Source organism: Acomys minous (genome assembly GCF_964271855.1).
Source record: "Acomys minous genome assembly, chromosome: 6".
Lineage (NCBI taxonomy): Eukaryota > Metazoa > Chordata > Mammalia > Rodentia > Muridae > Acomys > Acomys minous.
Window position 1 is genome coordinate 14,362,345 of NC_140487.1, and position 15,308 is coordinate 14,377,652.

The window sequence follows — 15,308 nt, forward strand, 5'->3', positions numbered from 1 at the left end:
GGACCCCACCATGAGGCAAGCAGTGAGGAGGGAGTGGGTAACGGAATTGGGTCTTTAGGACTGAGCCCAGACAATGAGGCAGTTCTCCCAGCAAGCTGGTCACTCACATGTTTTTCTGATAGTTTAAACTATTAAGGGACAATTTCCCTTTCAAGTTTATTATTTTTTTTAAAGATGTGCGCAATTTAAAACAGAACTTCTTAATGCCTGTGCATCTTCTGTCTTCACCATTAAGTCCCACATTGTCTATGCAGTTCTGTGGGGAGAATTGTGATCTGAATCCAGGTTCCAGCATGTTCCTCTAGGAAACCTTTTGTTCACCAATGGTTTTTTTTTTCCCCCTTAGGTAAAAACCTGTCAGGGTAAAGCCCTAGATGATAGATCAGGGGATTTTGGGTTTAAGTCTTCCAGTGAAAGAAAAAAATAATTTTTTTCAAATGTTCTTTCTTTGCAGAGGCAACTGCATTTTTGAAGACTCAAAGGATGGGAAGGCACTCTCAGGTTTGCTAGCAGCCGGGACAGCCCTGTGGTCATTTGCTGAAGAATCCCAGGTCAGCACTAGATAACTGAGTCAGCTATAGGATTTACCTACAAACACACCCATTCCCTCTGCTCACAAGCAGGGAGACCCACACTGTCCTCACGTTTCTCTCTCCTTCCTGCCCCTACAACTCATCAGTGAGTCCCAAGATGACAAGGGTATCGTCTAGGGAACGGGCTCACTCAACGGAGCAAAGTAAAGCAGCAGAAAACAGGTGGGACACTAAGAACATATCTACCCTGTCAAAGGAGATGCTTTAGGTAGTAAAGTAGCTGCTATTTTTGAATTCAATCCTCAGAGCTCACTCAAGTAAACCTTCTTGTAACTGTAGCACTGGCGGGGATCCCTGGACCTTGATGGCTAACCATCCTATCTTATTTTGTATGCTCTAGGATGGGGAGAGACTACCTTAAAATCAGGTAAACAGTGCCAGAGGAAAGACACCCTAGGTTGACCTCTGGTCTCCACACAGGAGTGCGTTTATAACCAGTCACGGATCTCTTTCCTGTAATCCCAGAATTTAAGGGACAAAAGCAGGAGAATTGTGAGTTCAAAAGCAGCCTTAAGTAAGATGCAGCACCCTGTGGCCAAAAAGCAACAACAAAAAACCCACTCCAAATCTCAGCAGAGCAGTCTAGACTTCTTGGAGAGAGTGCATTGGAGCAGTTTCTCAGTATTATGTGTCAGCGCTATATCCCAGAGCTCCTGGCAGGCTATGCTAATGCAGATGACATCCTAGGTGATGAGAGAGTCAAGACTTGCTGGGTGCTCTTGGTCCCCAGGGACAGTTTGGGCGTGGCTTTCAGAAAGCTGGATAGCCAGGGCTGGGAGGAGGAGTCTGGGGCTCGCCCTAGGGGACCAGAAGTCTCCCTTAGAAGGACTGGCTTGCTGCAGACAGAGCACTCCCTTTAGCTCCCCCTGAAAACTGACAGCAACAGACTGAGAAAAGTCCAGCGAGCAGAGGAGGGCTGAGGCCAGGTTCTACCCATTTGTGTGACACGCGCTGGGACGCAAGCACAGCCCCAGTGATGCCAGGCAGAGCCTGGGAAAGGCTGGTGACCGCGCTGATGCTCCTGGTCGTGGGAGAAGGCCAGCAAGGTAGGTGACTAAAGAGGGCAGCATAGAGGCGCTGCCGGGACCTGGGAGTGAGGATTGGCTTTGCTTCTGACCCGCGAGCCCCTGACCTAGCACAGCTGCTCCCGGAATTTACTTTACAGCTCAGGCTGCCAGAGCCTCTTCATCTTCTTCTTCTAGAAACCCCTTAGCCCTGTTTTGGTTTCTTTTGTTCCCCGCAGACCTCCTATTCCTTAAACTCCTTTAATTTTTACAAGAGCCTTTGCCGAATCTGCCAGGCACTCTACAGGCAAGTGGATTCGAATTAATTAGAAACTAATGATCACCACTCCCAGGCCACCTCTGGAAACAATTGGTGAAAGTTGCATCTCCAATTACTCCACTGGGTTAGTTTGTGTGTGATAGCTTCCCCAACATTTGGTACAGTCAGTTTTCTGAGAAAGCTAACTTGATGCACAGACTACCCTTTCTCACTTGATCAAAACATGAGAGAAAGAAGTTAATGACACAAAACAAAGCCACTTCCCCCTTAGCCTTTCTGAACGTCTTTGTATTCCTACCGATGATAAGAATATTAAACAAAAGGTCACTTAGTCTTGTAAGTTACCGGTTTTTTAAAAACATAAATGACGTGTACAGCTATCTGCAGCTTGAAGAAGTCACATGCAACATTTTTAAAGGTTGAAGATATAATTGTCTTTGTACCAACCATCATGTCAATCTTGAACTCTGTTTTATTAGCATAAATTTGGCCTTAAAAAGCAGAGGTGAGGGAGAAGCAGGCATTTCCCATGTAAATTTTTTAAAAAAGATCATCAACATTCAGTTCATTTCTGGAAATGAATTTCCTTAACCAGGTGTCATTCATCTGTGATTTCTTAGGGTTTTTTTTTTTTTTTTAGATTTACCAGGTATTCAGAAATGGTTTTCCTTCTTTCTTTTTTCTCTTTCTTTCTTTCTTTCTTTCTTTCGAAAAGGTTTTCTTAAGCTACTGTGATGCTTGTACACATTCATAGACACAGAACAGTGTGATTGGATCCAGGTATCCAGGGTCTAAAGAGCAGATCAGCCATTACTATATCTGTCTTCTTAAAGCTGGTTTATCATTATTAAAAAGACTCTCTGAATTCTTCTCTTTCTTGTCCTTTATAAAGAATAGAAAATATATTAGTCAAATGTAGTCATCACATGGTGTTGTAGAACATTACAGCTTATTCTTTGTAGGTATTGTTGGTATTCAATCAATTTTTCCCTCTCCTCCTAACCCACAGAAGGAATGCCATTAAGAACTTTTAAAACTCATGTTCAATAAGTACTAAATATGCAACTGTTGTGCTTCCAGAACATGCTTCTAAACATATTTATTAATATATTCAAATAATAGGAAGATCTTCTAAGTTTACTGTAAATTGCATTAACAACTCTATTAGGATGATAATGTAGATCATACACATCACTCCCCTAAAGTGTGCTGTGGTTTTAGTATATCCACAGGAATGTACAGCCACTTCATAGTCAAGTTTACAATCCAAACCAAAAATTATGCCTTTTGATGTTAATGCTATTATTTCTACCCTGTCTCTGTCCCCCCAGCCACAGGTATCCGCTATTCTCCCTTTTGTTTTAGGTATTTGCCTAGGCTGTGTATTTTATATAAATGGGATCATATTAAAGGAATCATTTCTCATATAAAGTAATCTCTTAAAGATCTACCATGATACAGTATAGATCAGAACTTCATCTATTTTTTTAAGGTTGAAAAGTATTTGACTGTAATGAGACAGTACATTTTGTGCATGCATTTTTCTGTTGATGGATTTGTTTGCTTCTGTCTTTCTGTTTTTATAGATAATGTTGCCATGAGCATCTCTGTATAAATGTTTGTGTGATGACATGTTTTTATTTTTACCTAGGAAGAGATTTACTGAGTCAGAGGTTGGCTATGATTGGCCCTTTGCAGAACAGCTAGTGTCTTCTCAGAATGGTTGCATTGTTGTATATTCCTGAAACACACAAAGGTTTCAGATTATTCATATACCTGCTAACATTTAGAGTTATCTGACATTTTTATCTTCGCCAACCTAGTGGATGTCAGGCGGCATATTTCATTGTGGCTTGATTTGTATTTCCCTGATGATTAATGGCCTTAAGCATGTCTTGTTCATTTCTTATTGACATTTTCATATATTCTTGGGAAAGAGCCCTACTTAAATCTTTTCTCACCCCACCCCAAAACCCAAATAAGTTCTTGGCCTTTTTGTTGATTTATATGAGTTGTTTGCCTATGTTAGACTTAATAATGGGCAATTATTTCCCCATTCTGTTCAGTGAATTATCCTTTGTCTTCCCTATGCTTTGCAGTACAAAATTCTTGGTATTTTTGGAGACAAGGTTTTACTGTACAGCCCATGCTTGCTTGAAACATTTACTACTCCTCCTCTTCAGCATGTTGGGGTTACAGACATGCACCACTATACTGAGTTTATGACTTTAACTTTCAATGAAGTTTGATTTCTATTTAATTACTGTCTTAACATAACTTCTCAACTAATTCTTAGCTTTAGAGAATTATGCTCTTGCCTATTGCAGTAAACCAAGAAGCAATGTATTATAAGTAACAAGCACTGAAAGCCCATTGCATCTTCTGTCACTATGCACCTACATCTATAACCTGACACATTCTCTCAAAGTATTTGAAATCCAAGCATTACAGATCTTATTATATGTTGTTTAGTTTACAGAAATCACACCAGAAAGTGGATGAACAAACTGGTGTAAGTTTATATGAGTTTTCATTTGGGGGGAATTTCCAACATACTGAGGCTTTTCTGGAAAGCATGTCAAGTCATGGCATTGATGACTATGAGGGACTGCAGAGCTATTCTTTCAGTTCTTGACAAAGATAAGTTTGTCCTTACATCAACACCTAAACATCACCACAATGTTGACTTAACTGTATACTATATTTTAGAGCCAATGCTAGTCTTTTGCCTGTTTTTGAGACCCTTTTCCTCCTACTGGGTTGACTCATCCAGCCTTAATATGAGAGGAGGTGCCTATCTTATTGCAACTTGACTTGTCATGTTTGGTTGACATCTCTGGGAGGGCTGCACTTTTCGGTAGGAAAAGGAGGAGGAGTGGATGGGGGTGGAGTCAAGGTGTGGTAGGGAGAAGGGACAAGGAGAGTTGGAGGGAGGGAGGGGAAACTGTAGTCTGCATGTGAGTAATAGATGAGAGAAGAAAAAACAAACAAAACCCCCACAACTTTTTAAAGGGTGTATTTTCCCTTACTAATATTTTTTAAACTTTCTACTCTTAACATTCCATAAGTGACAAGCATATTTTTTAGGAAAGAAATAATGAAATAAAATAGGAACTATTATTAATTTTAATTTTATTTACTTAGTATTTTTCTCAATAAAATAAAATAAGTGAAATAAAAGTCTCATTGAAATATTATACACTCCTTCGATATTGGTAATGCCACACTGTAGTGTCCCCTATGATTATTCCTTATGCTGTTTTGGATTAGTGAATATTTTTAAAGCAAAAAAAAAAAATAAGAATAAATGTGTAGAGTATAAAGACACCAAAGGAGAAGTAATACATAAAATTAGAATAGACTTATGCATTAGGGAAGTTTCTCAGTGGTTAGAATTCTTGCTATGCCAATGTGAAGAACTGAATTCAGATGCCCAGGACTCATGTAAATACCCTATAAGCATGTCTGTACAACATGCTAACATGCATGAACATACCACATATGCACATGAGAAAGAAAATGAACTTAATGACTTTTCCCTAATGATAATTTTATTGGAGATAATAGACCACCAAAAATATTTCACTAATCCATGTAAATTCCATTTCTAGTACCCTTTTAACATAGCATCCTTATTTTTTTGTGGTTTGTTTGTTTGTTTGTTTTGAGACAGGATTTCTCTGTGTAGCCTTGGCTGTCCTGGGACTCACTCTGTAGACCAAGGTGGACTGAAACTCACATTGATCCACCTGCCTCTGCCTCCCTGAGTGCTGGGATTACATGCGTGTACCATCACACCCTGTAATTTCTTTAATTTTTAACCATGCACAGTGCTCTTACATCAGAGGATATTAGAATTCTTTTTAAATGAATTGAAATGTTAGTATATATATTGAAAAAGATATTTATCTTTTACTTAAAGTTTATAATTATCAAAGTTGTTTTAATTATGGAGGTGAAATTCTTCCTAGAAAATGCATATCTAAGGAGGCACAAGGCTCTTGTACTGACTCTAAAATATGGTAGGAAATTTAAAATTTAAATGGCAGGTACTTCACAGTTACAAAAATAAGAAGGGCGTTAAAATTAGTTGAGCATAGTGCATTCTGCTATCTGGCACAGATAGGATTTTAGTGGCTACTTTAGGGAAACTTTGCTCAAGGAAGGCCACTAATGACATTGAAATCTAGAGGACTAGACCCAAGAGGAATTCTTTCAGGATTGTTGACTTGTAGTCACAATAAACAAATCTTAAGTCAAGAGCACCCAGCTCTGTTGTTCTCTTGGCCGAAGTCAAATGAAAATAAAAACCTCAATGCTTCAGCATCTCAAAATCACAGTGTAACAGGATGTGAGTTGCTTATTGCATCTCTAGGAAGTACAAGATAAGTCATCTTTGACTTGCTGGAAATCCCTGATATTTTGATGGCCTTTGTGTGTGTGTCCAATAGTGACTATATTTGTTTTCTTTGGAAGGGAGAATACTTTAAAAAATTATTTAATCATTTTAGAGCTTGATCCCAGCCCCCTCCCTCCTCTCTTTCCAGTCCCACACACCCTTCTCCCCATTCTCCCTCTCTTCAAAGAAGGGGAGGCCCCCAAGGGGTACCAACCCACTTTAGCACCTCAAGTCCTAGTAGGGCTAAGGGCATCCTTTCCTATTGAGGCCTGATAAGGCAGCCCAGATAGGGGAAAGGAATCCAGAGGCAGGCACCAGAACCAGAGACAGCCTCTAATCCCATTGTTAGGGGATGTACATGATGACCAAGTTGCACATCTGCTACATATGTGTAGGGGGTCTATGTCCAGCCCAGGCATGCTCTTTCATTGGTGGTTCAATCTCTGTATGCCACCATGGGCCTAGGTTAGTTTACTTGGTAGGTCTTCTTGTGATGTCCTTGACCCCTCTAGATCCCTCTATCCTTCCTTCCACTCTTCCACAAAACTCCCGAGCTCAGCCTCTTATTTGTCTGTGGGTCTCTGCATCTGCTTCCACCAGGCGCTGGATGAAACCTCTCAGAAGACAGTTATGCTATGCTTCTGTCTGCAAGCTTAGCACAGTATTATTAATAGTGACAGAGGTTGACTCTCTCCCATGGGGTGGGTCTGTAGTTGGCCCAGTCATTGCTGTGACATTTCCTCAATCTCTGCTGCAACATAATCCCTACACTTCTTGTAAACAGGACAAATTTTGGGTCAAAGGATTAATGGGTAGTTTGGTGTCCCCCTCCCTCCACTGGAAGTCCCATGTGAACACAGGAGGTGGCGACTTCAGGCTCCATATCCCTTGCTGCTAGAAGTCTCAGTTAGGGTCACTCATAGAGACTCCTGGGAGCCTCACCTGTCCCAGAGTTGCCTCCCAACCAGCTATGCTCTCTCTCCCAGTACTCTTCCTCCCCCTCACTCTTATCCTCACCCTGGTTACCTTCCTCACCCCTTTTCCCACCCAATTTCCTCCCTCCATCTATTTCAGATGTCTATTTTATTTCCTCTTCTCAGAGAGATTCAAGCATGGGAAGGAGAGTAAAAATTTTAAGCACAGACTTAACTAAGATGGCGAACAAAACAGATGGCATAAAACTTCTCATCTTTCTGTCTAGCTCAGGAGTGTTTTCCTGGGGGCCACCAGTTTCTTCAGAGTCCTTACAGAAGCGTCCACTTTGACTCAGTGTACCTCCAGCAGTCAGCTGCTCAAGACCTGATCTGTGACCATTCGCTCACCCCTGGATGGTATCGGTTTCTCCTTTTTGACAAACCTGCTGAGATGCCTACCAAATGTGTTGAGGTACTTTTTCTGTCACTGAAGTGTTTTCTTCAATTTTAGTAGATTAACTTAATATCTAATATTTCCATAATACCTACTTTTGACATTTTCACTTTGCTGTCCTGGGGATTGAACCCCGGATAACACGTATACCAGGCAAGCACACCACCACTGAAATACATCTCTAACCAAAGTTAAGATCTTCTGTACATAAAATCACACCAGGTCTGGTTTTCCGCAAGTCAACTTTTCACTGAGCTCACTACTCCCACACAGTTTGTGGTGCTTTTCATCCTGGCAGAGCCTTGCCTAGTCAGTTAACCCTGATGGATTTGTTCAAATAAGAAGCTTTGAGAAGAACATTTTCTTCCAGATTGCCTCAAAGAGTAAGCATAAGAAAATTAATGTAAAACACTATTTCTTGAATATTCCTCATCATGAATTTCATTGAGAACTCTAGTTGTCTGAAGAGTAATTTTCAAATGAAAAGTCACCAGTAATCCAGCTAATCATGCTGACATAATATAAATGTCTCTACTTACGTTATTTGTGACTAGTTGGTGTTTCATTCCTCCCGATTACTGTTCTATAATCTTGTCCACATAACATAAGGGTTAAGACTAAGTTTACTTATTGTAAAAATCCATTACTTCAGAATCTCTGTTTGTTGTATCAAAATAGTAACCAAGTATTTGAACATGGCATTTAGCTTGCAACTAATATGTTCCTGTATTGTCTGTATTGTAGGTATATAGCCTCATTTGATTTTACAGTAAGACTTTGTGGTAGCCAATAAACCTCATTATAAAAATGTGGAGGCAGACAGCGTTTTAATCATGTAACCAAAGTCATTACTATTAGAGGCAGAATAACATGCCATGTGGCCACAGTATGATTCCTTTGGCTTGTCACAAGCCTACACATAGTTCAGTGGATGGCTTTCAAGGACTGGTGAGGCACACACAAGTGGTTTTTCGCTAAAATATAAAGCTTTGGATAAAGATCGTAATATTCTAGAACTATGTCCAAGTCTGTAATCGTCACTAATGGTTGGCACTGCATCCTTGTGCACTGTGTTGTTCTTATTGTTCAGCCTAGAAGACACAGAGCTACTAATTAAAACCTGGAGTGAGAAAGCAGCACATAGAACTATGTCTTATCAGAACATTTGTTTATCTTATTATCATTCATATTCTGAGGGTTTTATGGGCGTAAGCTTTTCCTTTCCCAGCACTAATGTAAAATCAAAACAACCTCGTAAAAAGTATTCAATTTTAAACAATATTTAATGTTAACTTAAGTCTCATGGCTGTCCTATTTCCTCTTTTTTGTTTACCTACTTTTATTTTTATCATTTTTGTGACATTTTATTTAAAGGAAACGCAGCCATCAGAATTTAAGAGTAAAGCTTGAGAAAAAATTGGAGGACAGATCACAATGTTCCTAAGTGTTTGTGCTCTCTTCCTTTGGCTAAGTTAGTTGATTCTGGACCCTTATAGAAATATGAAGCTGAAATGGCTTCTTTTGTGTTTTCCTGACACTGAGCACATGGTCACATGTCCTCACATTGTCTGTGGTGAGGAAGTGTCCACTGTCTATTCAGCCTTAACATTTAGGTGGACAGTCAATAGATTTTTCTTTTGTCCACAGGATGATACAAGCTTGTTAAGATAAGTTTCTGCTTGTTTGGCTTAAAGTAATATATATGAATCATAAGAAACAGCAAAGGAAAGACAGGGAACATAGAAAGAATTTTCCACAATCCACCTCAGTTGTAGCTATCATTAACATGTTCCCTTCATTTCCTCTTATTTAATTTTTACAACATATTTTCACAGGTAATTACATCATTAGAATGTTCCTATGTTACCAATGATTTTATGTGATTTTTAGAAATGATATGTATAATCACTGTAATTTAAGTATGATTAATAGAATTTTTATAAGTAAAATTAATGAAGATGTATCCTTTAAAGTGGTGAAATATATCCTTAAGTAATTTAAAATATAATTATAATTGTTAATTCCCATAGCAATAGGTAAAAATACATCTCTTGATAGTACATATTCTCACATATCCATTAGACATTTGTATTCAGAGAATTATGAATTTGTGGTTTTAGAGTTTATAAATAAATAAAATGACCTGAGTAAAGTATAATAAATGCAATAATGTAGTAATAAATAATGGCATACTAAAAAGATTACATGCAAATAGTTTTCTCATTTAATTCTTACTTATTATTTATTTTATGATTATTAACTAATCACATCTAGCAACTTCTCCTTTATGATTTTCCTTTGCATTTAAATATGAAGATAAAATGACTAATGACTATAGCTTGGTTGGTGACTATTGCTTATTTTTGGCAATATATTGCAAAGTTTTCACTTATACACTTAAAGTAGCTCTTTAAGCACATAATACTGTCTACTTTGTACCAGAAATTGATTCTGGACACCTTGTCCAAAGTCGTGTGTCCTTTGGCTTTTCTCAAAATTTTGTCTTTTCCCAGCTTAATTTGTCATTGAATTATACTTTTCTACCTAGAAAAAATGTTGACAGTAGGCTTCAAACAACATTTTAACTCTATTTTCCCAAGTTACTAAATACTTTTTCTATATTAGATTATATGTGTGTGGGTTTATTTCTGGGTCTTTGATTCAATCCCATCGATCAACCCTCCTATTGCTATGCCAGTACCATGCTGTTTTAATTACTGTTGCTCTATAGTACAGCTTGAATTCTCATAGTAAAAATGGCCATCTTACCAAAAACAATTATATTAGATCATAAATAAAACATTTTTCTCACCTGGTTTTTGTTTCATCTTGTTTCTAAATTAATATTAAATATACATTATCTCCAGCAATTATGCAAAAATTCCCAAGATCAGTTGATATTTAGGCTACATATTAATACACTTTCAGTTTAATGATTTTTTTTAAATAATGGGTCAACTATTTTAGTATATTACCTGAAGTTGAATTTCTCACTTATAGTATATATGTAAAATAAGGGTATTCACATTGAAGAGGTAATATTAGTATTGGTTAATATCAAGTTAATTTGGTGTTCTTTAAATTTAGTTTCTCATGCAGACACTAAAGTTTTTTTTTAAAGGTTTACTTATGTGTATTAGTGCTTTGCCTGCATGTATGTAGTTATGCCACAGGCGTGACTGGTTCCCACAGATGTCAGAAGAGGGAGTTGGATCCCATGGATTTGGAGTTAAGGAATGCCTATGACCCACTATAGGGATATTGGGATTCAGATTTAGGTCTTCCGGGGAGAACAGTAAGTGCTCTTAACTGCTAAGCCACACCCCCAGCCCCACATTATTTTATTTGTAATCTAATTGATAACTTACTATTTTGAAGATTAGTAGAAGAAAATGCAGGGGTTTTTTCTTTGTATGATCTTAGTTGGGTTTTTAACTTTGGTTTTCTCTGACATAAAAGATGAACCACTGTGGAACTCAGGCCCCCATCTGGCTGTCTCTGAGCAGTTCAGAAACACTGCCTCTTCCTGGAGAAATGAAGAAACTGACAGCCTGTGCCACGTGGCAGTTTTTGCTCAGCACTGAAGAAGATTGCTGCCTCTTTCAATTCCCTGTGTCTGTAAGAAACTGTGGGGACTTTTTTGTGTACTTACTACAGCCTACTCAGGGATGTATGGGCTACTGTGCTGAAGGTAAGAAACCATCAGCAACACGTTGAACTGCTAATTCTAGAAATGTATGAGTGCTTTTTTTATTGTTGGTTTTGGGTTTTGTTTTGTTTATTTTGCTTTTTGAGACAGAGTTTCTCTGTGTTAGGTCTCTGTCCTAGAACTCACTCCATAGGCCAGGCTGGCCCCAAACTCACAGAGATCTGCCTACCTCTACCTCCCGAATGCTGGGATAAAGGCACATACACCACTGCCAGACTGTGAGTGCATTTGTATTCTGAATAGGTTGTACTGAGAGCTAATGCCTGCAGGAGACTTGCTCTATCATTATTGCTAAATCAATACTAACTTTCTGGCTTAAATTGACCAGATTTATTTAGGATATTTATTCATCTCTTAAAATGCTCAAAACAATCTATTTTGCTTCAAAAGTATCACAGCATATTTACTGTATTTAAAGCCTGAGCTGTTTAATAGTCCTGTTGTGACTTGAAATGCCAGGGTGGGTTGGTACCCCTTAGGGGCCTCCTCTCCCTTGAGAAGAAGGAGAGAGGGGAATGAGGTGAGGAGGACTTGAGGGTGGGGCTGGAAGGAGAGGAGAGAGAAGATTGAGTTCAAGGTATAAAATAAATAAATAAATAAATAAATAAATAAATAAATAAGTGTGTGTGGGTACCTTGTTTCTTCTTGTCTTGTTTTCTAACTAAGATATGGCAGATAGCAAACAAATGTATGAAAATTTGGACTTCTGTATTATTTTGTTTTTCATTAACTGTTTATTGAGTACTTATACAGAGTGAAGAATTACTTTAGTCTCTGGCATTGGTTTCTGGAAGAACCAAGATAAGTGTGATCTCTCCTTTAGTAGGAAACCTCAAACAAGTCACTGAAACAAGTTAGACAGGGCTCGCACAGAAGAAAACGAGTATCTGTGCATTACACATGCAAAGTGTCCCCAAAGAAGAGATGGCAGTTGTGTTGGTAACGCGCTTGCACGTTAAAGTGCTTGCTTAGCATTGACATAGTTTAACCCAGTGCTACAACAACTATAAGATTAGAAGAAACAGACAAAACTATATCAAATCGTATTTGCAGCTTCTGTGCCACCTAGATAATTCCCTTTATTTTGATTGTGGTCTGAACTTTACAACTAGCTTGTAAGTAATAGTGTGTAAAAACAACAACAGTGGGTCCATGGGAAAGAAGACTGGCATGTGCTACGCTTGATCAATGCTAACGTCCCTGAAGATGGACCAGAGGACATCATGCATCCTCCACGAACTTGAAGTGAGGAACCTAGATGTGTTAACCTTCCCCAGACGCCAGTTTCTTAGGTTAACTATGAAAAGAGTTTGTATCAACCCATGTTAAGAAATAGTCTAGAGAACATATGAGAGTAATATGTTTCAGAAATAACAAGAGCAAGAAAAACCCAGAAAAGAAGGAGAAATTGTCATGGTCTGAGGAAAAACATTTTGAATAATACCCTGTGATTTTTCTGGAATGGATATTGGAACAGAAGAGGACAGCAGTGGGGGGAAATTTTGTGTTTTGCTGTGTTTTGTTTTTTTCTAATGTAGTCCTACGATAGTCTTTCTAAGTTTGACAAATATATTCTAGCATTATAATGTGCTAACACTTGCAGAAGATGGTTGAATATATATATATATATGTATATATATATATATGTTGTATGTTAGATTTTTCTGTGTGTGTAAATCTAAAACTATTTTAAACTAAAATGAGACAAAAAAACTATTTTGAAGTCAATTGCCTTATTAATTAGAGAAAACCAGGCAGAGCAACAGGCACAGACTGGCTAACAGATGCTGTCTTTAAAAGTTCACCCTGGAAATGCTCTCTGAACAGCTGATGAGTCTGAACTGACATCTGAATGAGGAGCATTAGGCAGACATGAAAAAAAATATGATGGGAACAGAGTAGAGGGATAGAAGATGAGTTCAGAGAATCAGAGGTAATAAAGCTGCTTAATTAAGAACTTAGCTTGGATCAGAACGATGGTACAGTCTTAGGGGATTTTTCAGTAGGTTGACAGGGCACTCTGAGGATTGTATGCTAAAGGCATTATTCCGGGAGAATAGTTCCTATACACTCTTGCATTAGTTCCATAGAGAAGCATGGGTGGCTCACATGAAAAAGGTAGAAATGGCTTGTACTAACATCAAAGCAAAGAGAGTATTGAGCTTAGATGTAAATTTCAGACAAAACATGCATAAGTTACTTAAAGTATTAATATTGTTGGAATCATATTAACCTAAGCAATAACGCATGTCTTAGTATAGTTTAGATGATAAAATAAATCTAAAGTCTTCCATCACGCCACAGGGTAATCATGCATTTACTAATAGCAATTAATCATATTAGTGGAAAGATTAAAAATTGCTATTGTAAAAAAATGCTGCAGCCAAGGGAAGGCTGTAGTTTGCAATCAGGAGACCATAGAGAAAGCATCTTCAGATCAGATGGCAGTGACACTGAGAGCCGGAGGGTGCACAGTCCATAGTCAGAGCAAGTGGGTCAGTATCAGCTAATTGCCACAGTAAATAGTAGACCATCAGGGAATGAGCACGGCATGTTTAGAGTGAAAGCAGGGCAGAAATATTGGGTGCACATGAGCAATGGAGAGCACAGGAAGATTTCTAGGGTATGGCTCCATCATCCAATTAGATTGAAAAAGGCAGCTACAACTACTGGTGAAAACCTTGGAAAACATACACACCTCATATAAAAAATAATAAGTTCCATGGGACAAGGCATATAGCAATTATAACTGTGTAACACCAATTAAAAGAAATTGAGAGTGGTGACAACATGACTGGAGGAAGTAGAGGGTGAAGGCTATTACAGGAAAAACAAGCTTTTTTCTTTTGATAAAATACCAGTTTCATAGTAAGACATAACAGTTCTAGGTACTGAGCTAGAACCAAATGCACACTGTGTGATGCAAAATGTGTAGCTCTTTAGACTGAACATCACCAACCACTCTGAGCAACAAGATGAAGGCAGCAGGAGCAAAGGGGACTAGAGGAACTTTGTAAACCAACTTAATCTAAATGACATTCAAGGCAAAGCCACACAAGGGAACCAGAATAAATGCTTTTTGTAAGAGGATGGGCAATATTTACCATGATACACATTATCCTGATCCCTAAATCGATGAACCTAGATGTTTTAAAAACAAAGCCATGGTTCTTATATGGGACCTCTAACAATAGAAGCAGATTCTGCTGTCTGCCTTTGGATCCCTTTCCCTAACTATATGGCTTGTCTAGCCTCAATAGAAAAAGATGCACTCAGTCCTACTACAACTTGATATGACAAGGAGGGTTGGTATCCATGGGAGGTCTCCCCTTCTCTGAGGAGAAAGAGATGGAGCATAGGGGAAGGGGAGAGGTATGGAGGGACAGGGAGGAGAGGAGGGAGGCAAAGCTCTGATCAAGATATAAATTAAATTATTAATTAGTTAATGGAAAACTAAAAATTAAGCTAATTAAAATAAGCATTCACAGAACATTTATTTTATAAAATAAAAGTTACAAATTAAGTAACTCAATTTACACATTTTGAGGCTAAAAGAAATATAGATGAGATTCAAAACAATAAGATGAGAAGATGAACAGAATAGAAATCAGTAAGGTATAATTCACATAAACAACAGACAGATTATTGAATCAAAACATATTTATTTGAGTAACTCAATGAAAGCTACAATTCTCTATCCATAACTTTGGTTGAGAACATTGGGACCAGCTGTGTAGGGCCAGTGGTAGACTGTGTGCTTAGGATGCTGAAAGGCAGAGGTCCTGTATCTAGCAACACTCATGAAGAAAGGGGGTAGGGAGGAAGAGAGTGGGGGAGGGAAAGAGTGTTAGGCATACAACTAAAGCAAGGCCTCTGAATAGACTAAGCAAGGCACCTATGACCTCACAGAGACTGAAGCAGCATGCACAGGGCCTAGGTGGTCTGCACCAGGTCC

The 15,308-nt window shown here is 38.4% G+C and overlaps 1 protein-coding gene across 1 annotated transcript in view; it reads left to right on the top strand.

Moving 5' to 3' along the window:
• Nucleotides 1–1,475: 1,475 nt before the first annotated feature.
• The window catches only part of VWDE (von Willebrand factor D and EGF domains), a 65,943-nt gene continuing 52,110 nt past the window's right edge, over nucleotides 1,476–15,308 (top strand). The window contains exons 1-3 of the mRNA XM_084786316.1: nucleotides 1,476–1,639; nucleotides 7,478–7,662; nucleotides 11,104–11,335. Coding sequence (XP_084642442.1) covers nucleotides 1,570–1,639; nucleotides 7,478–7,662; nucleotides 11,104–11,335 — 487 coding nt within the window. The 5' untranslated portion in view covers nucleotides 1,476–1,569. The remainder of the gene's footprint in view (nucleotides 1,640–7,477; nucleotides 7,663–11,103; nucleotides 11,336–15,308) is intronic.